This window comes from Periplaneta americana, chromosome 4 (genome assembly GCF_040183065.1).
Source record: "Periplaneta americana isolate PAMFEO1 chromosome 4, P.americana_PAMFEO1_priV1, whole genome shotgun sequence".
Classification (NCBI taxonomy): domain Eukaryota; kingdom Metazoa; phylum Arthropoda; class Insecta; order Blattodea; family Blattidae; genus Periplaneta; species Periplaneta americana.
In genome coordinates, this window is record NC_091120.1 from 22,524,080 (window position 1) to 22,546,714 (window position 22,635).

Here is a 22,635-nt window from a genome sequence, read left to right on the forward strand (position 1 = left end):
TCAAGTAGCATCGAAACAGCTGTAAGCCGCACATGCTTACGTAATTAACACGAGTAAGATCGCCATTTAATCAATTATTTATATTCAAGTGTTAAAAGTAGTGTACGAAAGATTCAACATGGATACTCTTTTAACTTTTACTTTTCCACTTTTTGCTACGATAACCTTCACTCTTTTCATTTTCTCAAGGCACATCAGCTGATCATTCACAGCACACCAGTGCACTGGTTGAAAATGGCTGATGTAGAGGAAGTGCCTTTAAAATTATTGTTGTTCAGTTAACTGTCCGAAGACAAGTCTGAACCTCACAAGTGATACCAAGAAGGCACCACTTATGAGGCAACTAGGCCAGGAGATAATGGAGTTGGGTGGCCAGTTCCGGTCAGTTTCTTTCCCCCTCCGTTACATACGTCGCCAACTAGCTAAATATTACACTAGTCTCTCTTCAGATGCATACGAGCAATTGTTCTTCTTCTGACACATATCGTCAAATGTGATGGACTGCTTGATAATAGATGTACATATCAGCCAGAACCTCAATCAGAGGATTCTTTAAAATTATGAAATATAATTGCAAAGGAAACATACCATGCTGGTACTTATTCGGTTTATGAATAAAAGAGATACCGGTACTGTATTTTAATTTCTTAACACTTGCAATAGTCTAGTAATAATAAATGGTAAAGGGGAAAAACAAGGAATATTATAGAACAGTATTGTTGAGAAAATCAGGTTTTAGCACTTTTTACATTTCTGGATTTAGTCCGCCGAGTTCATGTAAAATTTCTACCTCGGGACTAGGAGAGATGGCGGTGCACAACTTCTGATTTACTAGATTGTGCACCGATTTACTAGATTGCCAGGATTAAATCCCAAATCTCTCCCCAGTGCATATGAAGAGAAGGCATATGTCACTGTTGATAGTGATTCGTCCGTTGGATGAGGACGTTAAGCCTGGCGGCGCCTTTGGTGCTATTCGACAGGAGTAGGCTACGTGCCAGCACCGGGTTTCCCCTTCTCTCTTCCTCCCCTTCACCTTCATCCTCATCCATTCCCTACAATACACTTAACATACACACTCACCTAGTACACGATATAACTCTTCACAAATACACATCATGCATAACGTGGCCTGCCGAAGTGGTGTGCAATTTGAAAATGGGTCACAGTCCTGCCATCTATCTGCAGTATATGAAACCCGAATCACGTAAAGTGAAGTGGGTAGGCATTAGACACACATACGTTCCTGGATTTTAACCAGTGCACCAAATGTTTAATGTTACCTTATACGGACATTTCCACTTTTAAACTTGGACACTTCTGTAGTTCCAGTTGCCACCGTTAGAATGTGCTATATACCATAAAATCTTTAAAAGTGGATATTCCGTGTTTTTTTTTTCCCCGTATCCTTAGTGGTACTCTCACAAAATGTTACCATTTAAAATTATTATTATTATTGTTATTATTATTATTATTATTATTATTATTATTATTATTATTATTATTATTTCAGTTTCTGTCAGATGCGTTTCCAATTCACTGCGGGCTAAAGCAAGGAGATGCACTATCACCTTTACTTTTTAACTTTGCTCTAGAATATGTCATTAGGAAAGTCCAGGATAACAGACAGGGTTTGGAATTGAACGGGTTACATCAGCTGCTTGTCTATGCGGATGACGTGAATATTTAGGAGAAAATCCACAAACGATTAGGGAAAACACGGGAATTTTACTGGAAGCAAGTAAAGCGATCGGTTTGGAAGTAAATCCCGAAAAGACAAAGTATATGATTATGTCTCGTGACGAGAATATTGTACGAAATGGAAATATAAAAATTGGAAATTTATCTTTTGAAGAGGTGGAGAAGTTCAAATATCTTGGAGCAGCAGTAACAAATATAAATGATACTCGGGAGGAAATTAAACACAGAATAAATATGGGAAATGCCTGTTATTATTCGGTTGAGAAGCTTTTGTCATCCAGTCTGCTGTCAAAAAATCTGAAAGTTATAATTTATAAAACAGTTATATTACCGGTTGTTCTTTATAGTTGTGAAATTTGGACTCTCACTTTGAGAGAGGAACATAGGTTAAGGGTGTTTGAGAATAAGGTGCTTAGGAAAATATTTGGGGCTACGAGGGATGAAGTTACAGGAGAATGGAGAAAGTTACACAACACAGAACAAAACCTGACATAATTAGGAACATTAAATCCAGACGTTTGAGATGGACAGGGCATGTAGCACGTATAGGCGAATCCAGAAATGCATATAGAGTGTTAGTTGGGAGGCCGGAGGGAAAAAGACCTTTAGGGAGGCCGAGACGTAGATGGGAAGATAACATTAAAAAGGATTTGAGGGAGGTGGGATGTGATAATAGAGACTGGATTAATCTTGCTCAGGATAGGGACCAATGGCGGGCTTATTTAGTATTTATTTAGTATTTAGTATTTATTTATTTAACCTGGCTTATGTGAGGACGGCAATGAACATTCGGGTTCCTTAAAAGCCAGTAAGTAAGTAAGTAAGTAAGTATTATTATTATTATTATTATTATTATTATTATTATTATTAACTTTAAGAATAGTCGCAAATCTCGTACCTAGTGCAACACGAGCGCTGGTTGCTTCATGGTTGATCCAGAAAGAGACCCATGACAACATGACGATCAGTATTGATGGAAGGTATGTTTGAAATACGAAATAACCAATGTTACGTTGTAGCTTGAAAGAAAGTGACAGTCTCTGGTAGTTTCCAGTGGCTAGCTTCTCTTTGCGGTCGTTGGTCTCACAGCCTATAATGGTGAACTGTGGCAGTTCAGCTTCATCAACTCCGCGGACTGGAGTGTCCTTCCAGTACATCACCACGTCAGACACAGTGTAGCCATCTGAAAGTTGAACATTAATGTGAGTCAGACCCAATATGTACAATACTTAGATAGTTCTAGAATGCAGAACATTAAGAGTACTTGATAATATATATATATATATATATATATATATATATATATATATATATATATATATATATACACACACTGCTTAAAACTTGGTTTTAAGATGCTATTAGAATAGTACATTATGCAACGAGCCTATAATGGTAGTAATTAGGACGCGAGTATGTTTATGAAACGAGCGCAAGCGAGTTTCATAATTTTCATACGAGCGTCTTAATTACCATTATAGGCAAGTTTCATACGACTTTTTATGCTCAACCATATTTCTAACTTGAAATTATTCATAAGTATTCATGTTATTCTTATCTGACTGAGGAGCGGAACTGACCTAGTGCAATATCTCGTAAATTGTGAGATGTGCGCAGACGCGAAAGTATTGATTTTTCCGAGAAACAAATGTCATTGATCTTGATATAATCTAGAGAGTAAAATAAACATTAATCTTGATATAACCTTGAAATTGATTTAGACATTGAAAAACGAGATGATAAAATTGAATTTATTTGAATATGTTGTTGTTGTTGTTTTCTAATGCCAGGCGTTTGACAATAAAGTCATTTGACCTCTTGCACTTCAGTATTTGAAAATGGCAAGTTGTAGTCGATTTAAGTGAACACCATTTTTTTAACTTTTTGGTGGCTACTTCATTCACACACAACCCCCAGAATGTCTGGAGGACCACACCTGCTGTTGGTCGATGGGTCCATTGGACCTAGCTGGGAGATCTTGTTGATCACCAGCTTTCCCTCCTTAAGCCACTGGAGGACGATTTTAGTGCCATAGCAGGTCAGCACTAGGGACAGAAAAGTAGAAAGAGGAGGAAGGAAAGTGAAATGAACCCCTAGGCCTCGAATGCTCTAATGCCGTCGGGATCGAAGAAAGTAAGAGTTCAGTCAGAGGACTGGATAGGAAAGGGTAAAAAGGGAATTAGGTATTGAATAGAGGAAAATTATACCAAATTCAGTCAATTATACCAATTTATTTGAATATTATTTACAATTAACGCTAATTATTATAGTAACAGAACATAACCTTCTGCGACAGTATTGGATTTCCAGCCTCCGTGACGTTTCACTAGTTGTGTTTCGATTGCATATCCGAGAATAATCGATACTTGCGCTTTCATATTGCTACAGTGGTGTTTTCTGATTGGTGGAACACCTGAACTTTAATGAATAGGTGTACTTTAATGAGGTCCATTAAAGGGCTGCTACTAGGTGTATAATTACTACATTTCGTCATGGTCGAGCATAAATATAGTTTTATATTTCTAATCATTTTTGCAGTGTCGAAAAAACAAAGTACAGTAATGGCAAAAAAACCGGACCGACCCTTGTAGCTGATACAAAAGAATCCTGTGCTGTGTATTGTGTCAAACTGTGGTAATTTCAATATGGATAGTGAAGCCAGAGGTATGTACTGCTATTTAATGTAAAAATACGCAGTTATCTTTGCCGAATAGAGGTAGAAATATAATATTGATGCCAGATGAAAATAAAACTCTCAAAGTTTTTTTTCGTCTGGAAGTTTGGGGCACTGAAGGAAACAAAAGACGGTAAGAATCGAACAAATGCAATAAATTTCATTTTACAATTAATTATACAAGATGGATGTGTTTTGTGAGTAGCAAAATTTGAATCTGTGACTCCGAAATCAGTTACAAGGTCGGTCCAGATTTTTTGCCACTACTGTACATATATGATTATATCTCGTGACCAGAACATAGTATGGAATGAAAATATAAACATTGGAAATTTACCACTTAAAAAGGTGGAAAAATTCAAATACCTTGGAGCAGCAGTAACAAAATAAATGACACTCGATGGGAAATTAAACACAGAATAAAATATATGAGAAATACCTGCTACTATTCGGTTGAGAAGCTTTTGTCATCCAGCCTGGTTTAAAAAAAGAACTGAAAGTTAGTTAGGCCTATATTACCGGTTGTTCTGTATGGTTGTGAAATTTGGACTCTCACTTGGAGAAAGGAGCAAAGATTAAGGGTGTTCCAGAATAAGATACTTAGGAAAATATTTGGGGCTAAGAGGGATGAAGTTACAGGAGAATGGAGAAAGTTACACAACGCAGAGCTGCACGCATTGTATTCTTCACCTGACATAATTGGGAACATTAAATCCAGACGTTGTAGGTCATGTAGCATGTATGGGTGAATCTAGAAATGCATTAGAGTGTTAGTTGGAAGACTTGAGGGGAAAAAGATCTTTAGGGAGGCCAAGACGTAGATGGGAGGATGCTATTAAAATGGATTTGAGGGAGATGGGATATGATGCTAGGGACTGAAATTCAGCATTCATTGTCCATACTTCAGTGCTTTGCCCATATGAATTTTCGTTCCTTTAGAAATATTTTTATCCCACAAGATTGAGTTTAGAGATTCGACAATTTTTCGTACATCTTCTATATGCAATTTTATATCTGTATTATCTAAGTGATGAAGTGTTAAATTTGTTACATATGATATTTGATAACTATAAGGACACTATAGGTTGCAGCCGCCAAATTTCTCTTCAAGGAACGACCACTCATATAAATTGAGGGAAAGAAGGCAGAGGACGGACACTGGAAAGTTTTCTTTTCTCAATCGTACTATCAGGGACTGGAATGCTTTACCTGCAGATTTACTAAAGGCTTTACCAACAACCAAAAATGTATTTAAAAATAGGCTTAAGGACTTTACTAGTAGACGGTAATTATACACAGTATTTAAAGGGTGTAAATGATATTTTGTTATTGCAGTGTTGTATCAGTGAAGAATTTTGTTGTGTCAGTGAAGTGTGTTGTGTCAGTGAAGTGTGTTGTGTCAGTGAAGTGTGTTGTGTCAGTGAAGTATGTTGTGTAAGTGAAACGTGTTCCTGTCAGTGAAGCTTTATAGTTTATAGTGGCAGTGCAAAGTATTTGAACAGTGAAATGTTTTTGAAGTGTTAGTGAAATCAGGATAGAATCAGTGAAATGTGTCGTAGTTCCAGTGCAGTGAGTGAGTTGACAGCGAAATGAGTGTAGTGTGGAAAGGTACTTGTGCAGATATGAACATATCATACTCGTGGGTTTTAGTTCGAACTTAGGTTTAAGATACAAATCAGATTTATTTTAAATGTTATTTTAAGTGATCGTGCTTCATTTAATTTAGGATATTCACTGTTGTTATTATTATTATTATTATTATTATTATTATTATTATTATTATTATTATTATTATCATTATAAATTATTCTTAGTATTAGTAATTGGTATTATTATTAATTGTATTTTTAATTAATAAGTTTATTATTGTCATTATTGAGTGTAATTAGTTACCACTGCCACCGGGTATATACCCATTCAGTGTGAATAAATACATACATACACGTTCTATTTGTCACAAATTACACAATACTTACAGCTCTCAATCTCAACAGTGCAGTTCTGGGAGTCGAGAGGATAGTAGTGGAGGTCCATCATACATGCTAACGTTGTTGTGAACCTCATGCCGTATGTGATGCTTCCGTCTCCATTTAAACGCACCAGCTTGTTTCTCTCCGTGACGTCATGTAGAAAACTAGTAACAGAATTACATTAAAATGAGTTAACTTGTCAATAAAAAGAGAAGAATACAGTTTAGCTCTATAAATAAATTTAGCTTGCATTTGAATTAATTATTCATGTTATAAACGTTTAACTTGAATATTTATTGAACTTTTTCTGGGAACATTGTAAATGTTGTATGTTGTTATAAAAATGTTTAGTTTCTTTGCTTTTAACGCAGTAATTTAGTTTCTACCAGAAATCTGTAAAGAAGACAGTGTTTATGTTACTTATTATAAATTAATATGCACAGATTTTCTTATGACTAAGCACATTGTAAACATAATACACATTTTCATGCGGTGTCTTCATTTTTACATTCATGTGAATGAGGCACTATTTAACTCTAGCATTACTAGACAAGCCAGAAAAATCTTGCACGTTAACATAGTTAGAGCTGTAACAATTTCAGTGTACAGTAAAATCCCTCGTAACCGGCACCCAAATAACCGGCAATACCAAAACAACGGCACTTTTGGCTGAGCCAAAAAAGAAATGTTTAAATCTGCCACATTGCCACAGTCTGGGCCATCAGTGTTACCACATTAGGAAGATCGCACGAACTTTTATTTTCAGTGAATATTCGAATCTACAATTAATGTATTATTTGTGTGGTGTGATGTGTTTTAATTGGAAAAATCCACACAGTTTTTTTTTTGTTTATTCAGTTACGAGCGAGTGATAGAGAAATAAGCGTGACATGGCTGCAGTTTCAACATTTGGCACCATGAAATACAACTTTTTTTTCGTACGTACCGGTATATATTCAATTATCCGGCAAAATCTCGTATCCGAAACTAGCCTGGTCCTTTTGGTGCCGGATAAGAGGGATGCTACTGTATTGTTTTATAAATGCACATGAATTTACAATAAGTTTAAAATCAGAATTCCAAATTTTTTGGCCTATTGCAAACAAAGTCTGATTATTAAAAAACACGAACACAGATATTCGCTCTTATCTACTAAAAATAATAAATATTGTAATATAAAAGACAGATATCTTATTGTTTTATTTATTTCACATTTTGAACATCTGGCCGACATCTACGGCTGACCACTTGGATCCAGAATACACAGGCACAATTTGATTTGCGGAGAGAATACAAAACAAGAATAAACTTAAAAGTACAGTACAATTTGATTTGCTGTGAAACGTAAGATTGACCTCCATAAGATTTTAATTGAGCCTCAAAAAACATTTGCTGTGAAACGTAAGATTGACGTCCATAAGATTTTATTTGAGCCTCAAAAACATAATAAAAAGTCCTGCTCATCTTTAAAGTCTACTCTTTCCAACAGTGTACTCACTGTGTATTATAGAATTTATTGACATATTATGTTACGTCAATTGTAACATGACGGATTTAGAATTCTCATTGTTTCTAAACTCTTATAACAGAGAGGGATCCAACGTACACCGATACTTCACCTGTTCTTGTCATTTGCAAAAAATGTGTCTGGAACCCAAATCTTCTCTGCGAAATCTCCAGAGAGTGTGAGAGTTTCTTCATCTGTACTGAATGCCAATCTTTCGTCTTTCCAATACTGATTCAGGTACATTGTAATGGTGTAATCCTGCAACAAATTAATTATTATTGCTACCAGTGTAATATGAAATAAATTAATACTAAACAATATAGGCCTACTCATAATCTCCATTTAAAAATAGCAACTTCAACAAATACAAGACTATATTTTTCTAGCAATAATAATAATAATAATAATAATAATAATAATAATAATAATTTTTATCGGATTATTAGTTACATTATAAAAGCACTGTTAAACTTATTTACATGTGTCAGTTGTCTCTTAGCATTTATAATCATTCTTATTACAGTATTTGTATCAGTTTGTTAGAAGATAAGGTATTATTCTCGTATTATTATGATTATGATTATGATTATTATTATTATTCTTATTATTATTAATTATATTATAGCATTTCGTTTACGTGAACTGAACATGTAAATAGCCTATATTGTTCTTAAGCATGTTTGAGATTTTGCTATTATTTCATTTGTTAGTGTGCATTGAACATCGTTATAGTAGTGAATACTATCGGTATTTAATTAATCAATATTTCCTGTCTGCGAAATACAGACGAGAAATAGTTAATGAAAACTGAAAACCAATCTCAGTCATACATTTACTTACTTACTTACAAATGGTTTTTAAGGAACCCGAAGGTTCATCGCCGCCCTCACATAAGCCCGCCATCGGTCCCTATCCAGTGCAAGATTAATACAGTCTCTATCATCATATCCCACCTCCCTCAAATCCATTTTAATATTATCCTCCCATCTACGTCTCGGCCTCCCCAAAGGTCTTTTTCCCTCCGGTCTCCCAACTAACACTCTATATGCATTTCTGGATTCGCCCAAACGTGCTACAAGCCCTGCCCATCTCAAACGTCTGGATTTAATGTTCCTAATTATGTCAGGTGAAGAATGCAATGCGTGCAGTTCTGCTTTGTGTAACTTTCTCCATTCTCCTGTAACTTCATCCCGCTTAGCCCCAAATATTTTCCTAAGCACCTTATTCTCAAACACCCTTAACTTATGTTCCTCTCTCAGAGTGAGAGTCCAAGTTTCACAACCATACAGAAGAACCGGTAATATAACTGTTTTATAAATTCTAACTTTCAGATTTTTTGACAGCAGACTAGATGATAAAAGCTTCTCAACCGAATAATAACACGCATTTCCCATATTTATTCTGCGTTTAATTTCCTCCCGAGTGTCATTTATATTTGTTACTGTTGCTCCAAGATATTTGAATTTTTCCACCCCTTCGAAGGATAAATCTCCAATTTTTATATTTCCATTTCGTACAATATTCTGGTCACGAGACATAATCATATACTTTGTCTTTTCGGGATTTACTTCCAAACCGATCGCTTTACTTGCTTCCAGTAAAATTCCCGTGTTTTCCCTAATCGATTGTGGATTTTCTCCTAACATATTCACGTCATCCGCATAGACAAGAAGCTGATGTAACCCGTTCAATTCCAAACCCTCTGTGTTATCCTGAACTTTCCTAATGGCATATTCTAGAGCATAGTTAAAAAGTAGAGGTGACAATGCATCTCCCTGCTTTAGACCGCAGTGAATTGGAAAAGCATCAGATAGAAACTGACCTATACGGACTCTGCTGTATGTTTCACTGAGACACATTTTATTTAATCGACTAGTTTCTTGGGAATACTAAATTCAATAAGAATATCATATAATACTTCCCTCTTAACCGAGTCATATGCCTTTTTGAAATCTATGAATAACTGATGTACTGTACCCTTATACTCCCATTTTTTCTCCATTATCTGTCGAATACAAAAAATTTGATCAATAGTCGATCTATTACGCCTAAAACCGCACTGATGATCCCCAATAATTTCATCTACGTACGGAGCTAATCTTCTCAAAGGAATATTGGACAAAATTTTGTACGACGTCAACAAAAGTGATATTCCTCGAAAGTTACCACAGTTGGTTTTGTCCCCCTTCTTAAAAATAGGTACAATTATGGACTCCTTCTATTGTTCTGGTACAATTTCCCTTTCCAAAATAGCAAATACAAGTTTATAAATTTCGCTATATAATGCACTTCCACCCTCTTGTATTAATTCTGCTGGAATTTGATCGATACCTGGAGACTTGTACTTTTTCAGATTTTCTATCGCAATTTCGACTTCTGAAAGCGTGGGTTCGGGTATAAATGGCTCAGCAGTTTGTATTTCAATTTCGTCCCGATCATTTCTATCTGGCCTATGTACATTTAGCAGTTGCGCAAAATAGTTTTTCCATCTGTTTAGGACAAAAGTAAAATAGTACATTATGCAACGAGCCTATAATGGTAGTAATTAAGACGCGAGTATGTTTATGAAACGAGCGCAAGCGAGTTTCATAATTTTCATACAAGCGTCTTAATTACCATTATAGTCAAGTTTCATACGACTTTTTATGCTCGACCATATTTCTAACTTGAAATTATTCATAAGTATTCATTTTATTCTTATCTGACTGAGGAGCGGAACTGACCTGGTGCAATAGCTCGTAAATTGTGAGATGTGCGCAGACGCGAAAGTATTGATTTTCTCCGAGGAACAAATGTCCACATTGACCTTGATATAATCTAGAGAGTAAAATAAACATTAACTTTGATATAACCTTGAAATTAGTTTAGATATTAAAAAACGAGATGACAAATTGAATTTATTTGAATATTATTTACAATTAACGCTAATTATTATAGTAACAGAACATAACCTTCTGCGACAGTATTGGATTTCCAGCCTCCGTGACGTTTCGCTAGTTGTCTTTCGATTGCATATCCGAGAATAATCGATACTTGCGCTTTAATATTGCTACAATGGTGTTTTCTGATTGGTGGAACAACTGAACTATAATGAATAGGTGTACTTTAATGAGGCCCATTAAAGGGCTGCTACCAGGTGTATAATTACTACATTTCGGCATGGTTGGGCATAAAGAATATAAAAGCAGGCAATTCATAAGGGAATTTAAACTCTGAAATTTTCTGTAGGCAACCAAATGTCTGTAATGAGAAGAGTGCCTGTTTTATGCGCCACTACATTTTCATGACTGCGAGTCATGACTGCATGTTAATTATGACGCCGATTGTCGCTTGGATGGAATGTTGAAAGTAAGTTTGACGAAAAGTGAAATATAATTTACGTATATAGACCTACAAAATGGTGCAACACTACAGTAGATGACCCAGAAGACCTGAATCCAGGTGACGAAATTAACTAATGAAGCATAGACAAGCAACGCGGCATTGGATTTGACGTAAAAGAGGAATAGAACAATTTAGAATGTTTCCACACATTGTATCTGTTCCAGAAGAGATCTGAATCATATTCTAACTCCTTGGACTTCGAAACTAGAATCCATATCAATTACCGACGTGTATGCCTACACAATTTCTGGACAAGAAGTGACTTTGAGTGCGAACATTAATTGCAAACACCCAGTCGACTGCAAATATAACGCGTATGAAGTCGGTGGGAAAACCAAGTATAAGTAGAGCCACATGCGAAAGTGATTTCTCAGACTTGGGAGTCGAGTGACGCAGAAGTGAAAGCGGAATTCAGATCGGAATTTTTAGTGGTCGACTCGACGCTTACCATGTATTACATGATGTAAGTAAATTACATGTTTCAAAACTCAAAGGCAACATTCCTGATGCCGGATCTGCGGAATATAATAAATGAAATGAAAGGAAAATGAAAAATGACGCCATGAAATTAAGGAGAAGTTCATTCCAACAACAATGAAGTCCGGAATATGTATTATATGTCTTTCTCGTGTTAAATTTTACCATACCTGGTTACATTTTTCAGCCTGTTATTGGTCTTCTTCAGAACCGGTTATTGCTGGTCTTGGCTCCTTTTGTTTTGTTTCCTGTGGAGTGTGTTTGTGTAGTGTAATGTGGAGTCAAAGAGTGTGCGTGTTCTGAAATTGAGAGTTATGTGTTGAGAATTTCATTTGGATGTGTTTTTGTGTGTCTGTATATTTCATATTGTTCTAGTGTGTTTAGTTTCTGGCTTTTTGGTTGGATTTAACACCAGAAAGACATATAATACATATTCCGAAGTGATATAGTGTTAAAAGTTGTGTGATCAAGATGTAAAATAATGTACTCTCACTTTTTAAGGACAAGTTCATTCCAACAACAATGAAGTACCCTCACGTTTTAAGGACAAGTTCATTCCAACAACAATGAAGTACCCTCACTTTTTAAGGACAAGTTCATTCCAACAACAATGAAGTACTCTCACTTTTTAAGGACAAGTTCATTCCAACAACAATGAAGTACCCTCACGTTTTAAGGACAAGTTCATTCCAACAACAATGAAGTACCCTCACTTTTTAAGGACAAGTTCATTCCAACAACAATGAAGTACCCTCACTTTTTAAGGACAAGTTCATTCCCACAATAATGAAGTACCCTCACGTTTTAAGGACAAGTTCATACCAACAACAATGAAGTACCCTCACGTTTTAAGGACAAGTTCATTCCCACAACAATGAAGTACCCTCACGTTTTAAGAACAAGTTCATTCCAACAACAATGAAGTACCCTCACGTTTTAAGGACAAGTTCATTCCAACAACAATGAAGTACCCTCACGTTTTAAGAACAAGTTCATTCCAACAACAATGAAGTACCCTCACGTTTTATGGACAAGTTCATTCCAACAATGAAGTAACCTCACGTTTTAAGGACAAGTTCATTCCAACAACACTGAAGTACCCTCACGTTTTAAGGAAAAGTTCATTCCAACAACAATGAAGTACTCTCACGTTTTAAGGACAAGTTCATTCCAACAACAATGAAGTACCTCACTTTTAAGAACAAGTTCATCCCAACAACAATGAAATACTCTCACCAAACGTCACAACATAACTCATAATATTTGTAGATGAAATTCTTATTCATCACTATAGATCAGGGGTCGTCAACACAGAGCACGCTGGGGCTAGCCTCTCTTACCCGCGGAAAACGCAGTGTACTATAGTGCTCTCGTAGCTGCTTGCGGGTATGCTCTCTATCTCTCCCTGTTGCACGACCGTGCGCACGGGACGGCACCGCGTACCCATTGCACATTTCAGCGAGTGCTGACGACCACTGCTCTAGACGGACACAATGTGAAGAACATTTTGCCAAAATATGAATTTATTACGGCAAATTATAAAATATTTGAATGCTAATATCTTGGTACCTAAACCATTTGGAGTAACAGAATTACATAATTATTTACAAAATAAACTTTTAGAGATGAATGGTTTTGTCTATATTTAATATGCTATCAAGTAAAATAAATTTTCATAATTCAAATCCTTTCTTGACTGGAAGAACTAAATAACTCGATTTTTTTTACACCGAAGAGAACAAAAATATAAAAAAATGTAGTTCTTACATTGGCTGGGCTCAATATTGGATACAGTACAACACAAGTAACTTTTATATATTTTCTGGCAAATATTACAACTGCTGTTAATTAATATTCTTTTGTACCGATGAAAAATCCATGAATTTGAAAAAAAAAACAGACGTATACAGAAAAACTGGTGGTTGAAACCCGTTTACACGCATAAAAATTTAAATAACTACACTGAAATGACTTATACTGAATTCGAAAGAATGAACAAAGATGAAATAGAACTCTCACTTATTTTGTTTTAGTTTCTCGAATTCATTGACGATACGAGCTCAACGACTTCAAAGGGAAATTTGAAGATGTTACCTGTCCTCGGGTATCCCTGAATGTTGGTGGAATGAGAGGCTTGAGTTTTTCAAGTGTTTCTGGAAAACATCTCTACAGAGTGTCCCATAAGTCTCGAACCATACACTAAATCTTTGAAGAAAAAGTGATGGAACGGAGAAAAATTCTCTCCGGCGCCGGGATTTGAACCCGGGTTTTCAGCTCTACGTGCTGATGCTTTATCCACTAAGCCACGCCGGATACAACCCCGACGCCGGTTAGAATCGTCTCAGATTAAGCTCCATCTCTTGGGTTCCCTCTAGTGGCCGCCCTCTGCACTACGTCATAGATGTCTATGAACGCAGGACCGAAGTCCATACATGTGTTGAGGTGCACTCGAGTGAGTGACTGGTTGGCCGGGATCCGACGGTATAGGCGCCGTCTATCTATCTATGACGTAGTGCAGAGGGCGGCCACTAGAGGGAACCCAAGAGATGGAGCTTAATCTGAGACGATTCTAACCGGCGTCGGGGTTGTATCCGGCGTGGCTTAGTGGATAAAGCATCAGCACGTAGAGCTGAAAACCCGGGTTCAAATCCCGGCGCCGGAGAGAATTTTTCTCCGTTCTATCACTCTTTCATCATATGATGACGCAGAATATCTGCATGGAAATATCATATGTACTTCGGTACATCAAAATATATAAATCTTTGAAATACTGTTTCTTCTTCCTTACAGGTACTTTTGAAGCCTGAGTGATGTCGTCGGGTAAAGAAGAACACATTCAAGTGACCCTGTTTGTTGGCACCTACAGCCACCGGGAAGTTGTCCTCGAATTGGTTGCACCCAGAATGAGTGCCGATTGCACATAGTTGCGTGGGAAATCTCAAGGCTGGTTCACAATAAAGCGGAAACGAGAACGAGAACGGGAACAATTGTTAATATATATATATATTTAATTATGAGCATTCACAATTAACGAGAAGCTTGCCGGAGCCCGGGAACGGGAACGTGAGGTTGCCCAAGTTTCAGCTTTGCCTTTCTCGTTTCAGATCACAGCCTACTAGATTCATTCTGTTGCTACGATAAAGCTGTTTGATCGCGTGTATTTTGTAGCACGGAGGCCATGACATAATTTCTTCTTGATGCATAGTTTTTAACTATCTCGAAAATTTAGTAGAATCACTTTCAATATATGCTACATGTGACCAGATTACCACGTGAATTGAATTCTTAAATATTCTGTGTCATAAATTCTGAAGTTGGTTAACCTGTGTTTATATTGGCTGGTTTGTTCTCAAGAGAGAACGTCATTGGTCAATTATTATACACATATAACATCAGAGTAGGTAATATCGACTTTACATATCGTTGTTGACATACAGTACATATCGATATGCATAGCCGTTTCCGTTCTTGGTTTATCTATACTAATAATAAATCTATAGCCAAAATTTTTCTGGTAATTTTCGATTTTCCAAAAATAATTGGTGTTAACATGTATAATTAACCATCCTGAAACCGAAAATCGCTTTTTTGAAATTTTTGTTTGTATGTCTGTCTGTCTGGATGTTTGTTACCTTTTCACGCGATAATTGCTGAACCGATTTATATGAAAATTGGAATATAAATTAAGTTCGTTGTAACTTAGATTTTAGGCTATATGGCATTCAAAATACGTTATTTAAAAGGGGGGTTATAAGGGGGCCTGAATTAAATAAATCGAAATATCTCGCTTATTATTGATTTTCATAAAAAATATTACATAAAAAACGTTTCTTTAAAAATAATTTCCGAAAAGTTTTATTCTATAAAAATTTTGATAGGGGTGATATTTAAATTACAATAACAACGCCATCTAAGGCGCTGTACTGAAATAAAAATAAATGACTTCGTCTATAAGGGCCTTGGACAACAACAATCGAAAGCTATTAAACATAGCCTAAGAGAATGTTTCTGTGTTTGTATGAAGTAATATCGGAAGCTAATTAATTGTTTAATTATTATTTCACCATTAGAAAGTGTAGTTTCTCTAGATGGACATAATTCTACAATGTTATTACAGTAACTTCTGAAACATATAGCAAATAATATAAAGTATACACATTAAAACTAAATGATATGTCAATCTTCATTAAACTATGGTTACATGTAATAACAATTAAGAAACATGTTAAAGGAATTGTCATTGCACCAAATGATTGCTCTCTGGATCAAAATGACCGTATTTTAATTATTTAAATACAATTTAAATTAAGTAACATATTAAACGATTTATCCTTCTATGAAACACGAATGTTCCCTGGATCAAACGTCCTAGGTATGTAATTACTTTATATTTATTTCTAATAGGTGCAGCGGAGCGCACGGGTACGGATAGTTGTGAGTAAAAAATCTTTACTTTCACGATCTCCGATTCAAATTCTCATTCTGGTTCTCGTTCACGGTTTATTGTGAACCATCCTTTACTGTCTGGTGACGTCTTCGGTGGTCCACTGCGCGGTTTTTCTATTACGTCTCTTGAAATGTAGAACGAGGTTTTCCACGCAACCGTGTTTAATCTGCTCACATTCTGGGTGCAGTCGATTAAATTCCAGGGAAACTTCCCTGTGATTGCCGCTGCCAACAAATAGGATCACTTGAATTCCATCCCTCTTCACTCAACGACAACACTTAGACTTCAGACGTAGGCCTACCTATGTTTCTATACTTATGGACACACTCTGTATTGTTCCCTTATAGTGTGGAAAGGCTGGTTCAGTGTCAGTTATAGAAATAAAGGAAGGGAAAAAATCGTACAAAATATGGAAAACATATAAAGATTTCATATGAAATATGAAAACTTCATTAAAATATGATGAAATGTGAGTGTTAATTGCATTCTATACAACGTTAATTGTGAAAATCCTTGTTCCCATACCGCTAGCAGGAATGGTTTAAAATATGAAATTTCATATTTTGGCTTCTCTATTAATCATATTTATTTTCCTAGCTTTTGGTTTAACGGCGATATACAAGTTTTGATCGAAAATGGAGAGAAGTCGATTTTTTTATACCAAGATCATAATATTAAGCAACAGCAACTCTATGAAAAGATCCACAGATTCAGAAACAGGCCTAACTCCTAATTCTTTATGCAGCTGATTATTTCTATAAAGAAAGGGGCATTAACAGCGAAAAAACATCTGTTATAATGATAATGAATATTCCAGTTCGTAAACAAAAATTAGGGTAAACTAGGGTCTGTTGGACAGTCGGGCATGTCGGACACTCTGTACTTTAAAGTGTTATCTCGCCACTTGTGGGCATCACATTCTGCTAGAAGTCAATGACGGAAGTAGCCCCACTCGTGCCTACTTCCGTCTTTGACTTCTAGCAGAATGTGGTGCCCACAAGTGGCGAGGTAACACGTTAAAGTACGGAGTGTCCAACATGCCCGACTGTCCAACAGACCCTAGTTTACCCTAATGTTTCCTGTGTTTTTTTCGTTTATTATCAGTGCTGCCAATTCAGCGGTTTTCCCGCTAGATCTGATGGTTTTCTGTGTTAGTTTAGCGGGTAAAATTTACGAATTTCTATTGCTGATATAGGGATTAAAAATACCCGCTAAATCCCTGTAAGTGCGGCAAAATAATCTCATTTTACATTGAAAATATAGCAATTTCAATTTAGCGGTTTTTGCATTGTTTCATAGCGGGTTTTTAAGAATCGAATTGGCAATATTGTTTATTATGTTCTTTGTTCCTGTTGGAATACGGGAATAATCATGCGATTGTTGTTAATATTTTTAATTTAGTAGTCTGACCCAATATTTTGGGTTTGCCCTGCGACACAGAATAGCTCACAATAAAATTTAAAATGAAAAATTATATGAACAGGTTTCAGACAAAAGTGAATAAGACATAAGAAAAAAAAAATAGAACCAAGTGTAATTTAAATTGAATGTACACCATAAAGATGCTGACGAAATATCGCTACAGAAAATATTTACATTCTAGTTTCCCTTGAGTTGTAACTTAAAATTGCCAAAGTAAAGAACATTAAGAACAGTAAAAAAATCCCAGTCTGGAAATATTCCCAAAAATCATCAGGGAACATTCCCAAATAAATTTCTTCCCACGAGAATATTCCTATTAGTATATTTTATAGAAGTATTTCGACTTACCATATTGACTTCAGAGATAGAATCAAAACTCGCAATAGTAAGATCCATACCAACATACAAAGGATCACCTGCAAAGAAACAGAAACAATGTAAGTAATCTATCGTTATGTTTCACATAATTTTATTGACTATGGAGTGTAAGATTCAGTTGAATTTCAAGTCACTGTTATCTATTTCATGTTGTGACTTCAGTTCTGTCGCGGTCGCTGATGGTTCTACAAATCAATTAAGAACACCATAACCTAAATATTATTAAACTCAGAAACGCTCAACATCAATTTCCTCGACATCAGGCACAGTCAACAAATTTACTTTTACATGTCACTTCCATAATAATTGCCCATTTAATTAAATTTGCACGTTATTATATTATGTCTACAAATGTACATATATTAGCGAAATGTCCTAATATGATCTACAAGTTCAACATGTCTATTCATGTTAAATTCTCTACGTATTTCGATTATAATTTCAAGCCTTCAATCAAATTAATGTTTATGCACCGTATGTATCTATATGTTATGTCTCTACATAAGTAAGTATGCATGTATGTATGTACGTATGTATGTATGTATGTATGTATGTATTTTTTGGGTTATTTTACGACGCTGTATCAACATCTCAGGTTATTTAGCGTCTGAATGAGATGAAGGTGATAATGCCGGTGAAATGAGTCCGGGGTCCAGCACCGAAAGTTACCCAGCATTTGCTCGTATTGGGTTGAGGGAAAACCCCGGAAAAAACCTCAACCAGGTAACTTGCCCCGACCGGGATTTGAACCCGGGCCACCTGGTTTCGCGGCCAGACGCGCTGACCGTTACTCCACAGGTGTGGACTGTATGTATGTATGTATGTATGTATGTATGTATGTATGTATGTATGTATGTATGTATGTATGTATGTATGTATGTATGCGTGTATATTAGCGAAGTGTTATAATATTATCTATAAGTGCAACATGTCTATTCATGTTAAATTCTCTATGTTTTCCGATTGTAATTTCAAGGCCTTAATCTAATTTATTTATTTATGTTTTACGCTTACAAGTATATATTTATTGTATGGTAGTCTGTAAGTTTCAATTTGTTATGATTAGTTTAAATTATAACCCTAATATATTATATGTAAAATGGGGTTTATAAATATGGAATAAATACTACTACTAACGGCAAAAATTTCATTTTGTTTAAATAACAATGAATAAATCCGTTATTTAAAGATTTTACCCTTGATAACGGTAATAGCAATGGAACATTGACAATTCGACACACCACAAATTAATTATTAATGCAAAATATTACTAAATATAAGCAGTTAATATTATTTATTTGCCCAATTTAAGAAAGGAAATGCTGAAACTTCTTGTTCCAAACATTTGTTGTATCTGTTTAAACGGTTTTATATAGCCTTTAAATTATATGTGAGGAAAAAAAAAAAACGTTCCGATAATTTATTTGTGACTTCGTTCCGGAAAAATAATTGCATAAAATACTCCATTTTGGTGACAAAGAAGAAAAGGAGCTGTTAGCACGACTTCAAAACAGCGCACCATGTAGACACAAAATCTTCATGTATCTTAATTGAACGTACGTTTTAAACTTGATTCTTTCAATATTCTTTCCAGACTGCATGCATACGCGCATGGAAAATTGAACTGTGTAGATGCAGCTTCAGTCCCGTTACACACTACAGCGAGAATGCGTTTGTCGAGCTATGGAAAATGCTTTCCTGTAGCACGGAGTAACGGTCGAAATAAGGCATAGTTGACATTGATCCCGCTCCCACAGGTAACCTAACCTAATTGTAGCTTATAATATTTGTATTACGTGAATGAAATTAAACAATTAATAGAAAGTCAGATGTTCAAATTTATGTAACATCAGCGCATATCAAACCCAAAGACCTTGTATAGTATTATATGCAATGTCCTTTGATCAAACTGCTTTCCCTGTGGCGTGTTTTAATTATCTATACAGAGATGGCTCCACTGTGTAACAACATATGTCTCGCTGTAGTGTGAACAGCGAATAGGGATTATAAAGAATGGACACTTCGCGTCGGTACCTTTGATGTAGCTGGACTGATTTCAATGACCTTCAAGCCAGCTAGAGCGTCAGATTCTGCCTTCTCCCTAGAGTTGGCGCTGACATCACACCAGCTAGCAGTCGACACAGCGGAAATATAACACATACAATTAATACATCTAGGTACATTATATACTCAAATAAAATAAATTGGATCCATAAAATAATAAATCCTTCATTAACTGTAATGTCTAGACTCTAGAGTTCCTTTATAATGAGAGTTGAGACGTTGACCCCAACAACAATTAAAATATGTAATGATTTGATAGCGCTGAAAATGGAAAAACAAAACTCTTACGAGAAGTAAAACCATATACCTATATTATATTATATACAAATATTAAACGAATTCGATCTTAATTTTATAATGTATTATATGATTTTATAATATAATTTATGATATCTGAAATATAAAATATTATTATTACAACTAGTTTGTCACTGAGAAATAAGGAAAAGCTGTTAACTTGAATTTATTTGAAGCAAAGCGTTACTGGATTATGCAATAAGGTAGGCGATGTTTGGATCCTGTGCCTTAATTCTATTCTCAATTATTAACTTAGCGTATGCTCGATTACACTACCTCTAGCGCTTGAAAGTGGAACTAGCCGCTGGCGCACGGAGAAACAAAACACAGGCAAATTAGCTCAGTGTCCATTCTTTATAATCCCTATTCGCTGGTGTGAATACATAAGTATTGCTATATAGCTGTCTCCACACATATTACATAGTTCATAGTTCTCGGTGTAGTGTGTAACGTAACGGCGAAGTAGGCTACTAAATAAAGTTCGAAATCTTACTTCCACATCTACATCTTCATCTTCTAATTCCATGTCCATTGTAGGCTATCTGAAGAAAATTACACTCCTTCATTCAGATTTGATAATTGCGTTTTCAACAGTTGTTGATTTAATTAATGTATTAATCAGGTTACTTGTAATTATATTATAAAATGGGCACAGATGCATTATAGGGACCAATCTCCTTATTGGTTGAATGGTATGAATGCTACTATCGATATGTATTGTTGTTATAATCGACATAAAATATGTAGCCAACTTCTAAATTAACAGTCAGTTTTATATTATTCACTTGTAGCCTACTTCAAAATGGAAATAACGGCAGTAATAGTCAAATATATTTTCCCTGGACCAAAAATATATTAAAAAGTGACTAAAATCACATCAGTAGTAACAAACTGTTTAAATTTTTTTATTTAATTTTTTAATTTGGCAGTATTTAATGCTTATCGAATATCGAATGCTAAAAATGCTAATTGAATCATAACTTCCGCTGACCTTTTTTTGCGTATAATGTGTGACGGGTATTGTATTGTATTGTATTGTATTTATTAACATTCCATGGTATTCATACATGCTTACAACTAGAATATGGAACAAGTCAAACAACTTAATACTATTATAAAATCTTAATTTATAGTCACAGTCTAGATGAAATATATACAGACGAGATTTACAATATAGTCTACTAGTACAACACATAGTTTTAGTATCAATTTCATGAAGTGTTATTGAATGTCATGAATTCACCTACAGAATAGAAGGCGTGAGAAATTAGGTATTTCTTTAATTTGGCCCTAAATAATTTTATGTTTTGAGTTTCATTTTTTATGTCGATAGGGAGGCTATTAAAAATTTTTACTGCCATATAACGCACTCCTTTTTGATAGCACGATAGACTTGCCGATGGAGTATGAAAGTCATTTTTTTACGTGTATTTATGCTATGAACTGTTGAATTAGTTACAAAGTTTTCACGATTACATACGAGGAAGATTATTAATGAAAAGATATACTGACAAGCCATGGGCATTATTTGTAGTTTTTTGAAAATAGTCCTACACGATTCCCTAGATTTGGCACCTACTATTATTCTAATTACTCTTTTTTGTAATAGAAATATATTGTTACTATCTGTGGAATTTCCCCAGAATATTATTCCAAAACTCATTACCGAGTGGAAGTATGCAAAGTATATTGTTTTTAAGGTATTGATATTTACTATCATTTACTATCTTTTGCATAGATCTAATAGCAAAACAAGCTGAATTTAGTTTGGGGGTAATTTCTTTAATATGATTTTTCCAATTTAACACATTATCGATTTTTAAGCCAAGAAATTTGGTTGTTGTTGCTTCTAATAGGATCTGTTATTAATTATTGCGCTAGAAATTTGCGACGTTGAATTTGGCCCCTATAATGCATCTGTTCCATCACATGTTTAAATTAAATTATGATTTCAGCAGATAATGAAAATGTATTTCTGTTATAATAATAAGAGAAAAGCGCAGTGCATGTAATTAATATTGTTGAACCTGTATTTCGCGTTTCGGAATTGGCATTACTAAATAACATCCAATTTCTTTATTGCAGTACTTCACAATGTTTGAATAGGTTAAGTATTCGTAAATATACAATTATCAACATTTTGTGAGCGAATTTTAGGGATATATTGTTTACATTTTTATTTTACTCACTCGAAGTCTGAGATTTCGCTTCGCTCGTGATTTTATCGGGAAATCTCAGACCTCTCGTGACATTACTATTGATAATTCCTCAAGAGCAGAGGTGTAACGTATACTCTTCAGAGGTTTTACATACC

The 22,635-nt window shown here is 35.2% G+C and overlaps 1 protein-coding gene across 2 annotated transcripts in view; it reads right to left on the reverse strand.

The window, feature by feature from the left end:
• Positions 1-22,635, reverse strand: part of Lcch3 (Ligand-gated chloride channel homolog 3) — a 145,326-nt gene that overhangs the window by 11,032 nt on the left and 111,659 nt on the right. For both annotated transcript variants that reach the window (XM_069822958.1, XM_069822957.1), the window contains exons 3-6: positions 17,931-17,998; positions 7,965-8,110; positions 6,352-6,509; positions 2,600-2,884 (exon numbers count right to left, since the gene is read on the reverse strand). In XM_069822958.1, the coding sequence (XP_069679059.1) occupies positions 2,600-2,884; positions 6,352-6,509; positions 7,965-8,110; positions 17,931-17,998 (657 nt within the window). The remainder of the gene's footprint in view (positions 1-2,599; positions 2,885-6,351; positions 6,510-7,964; positions 8,111-17,930; positions 17,999-22,635) is intronic.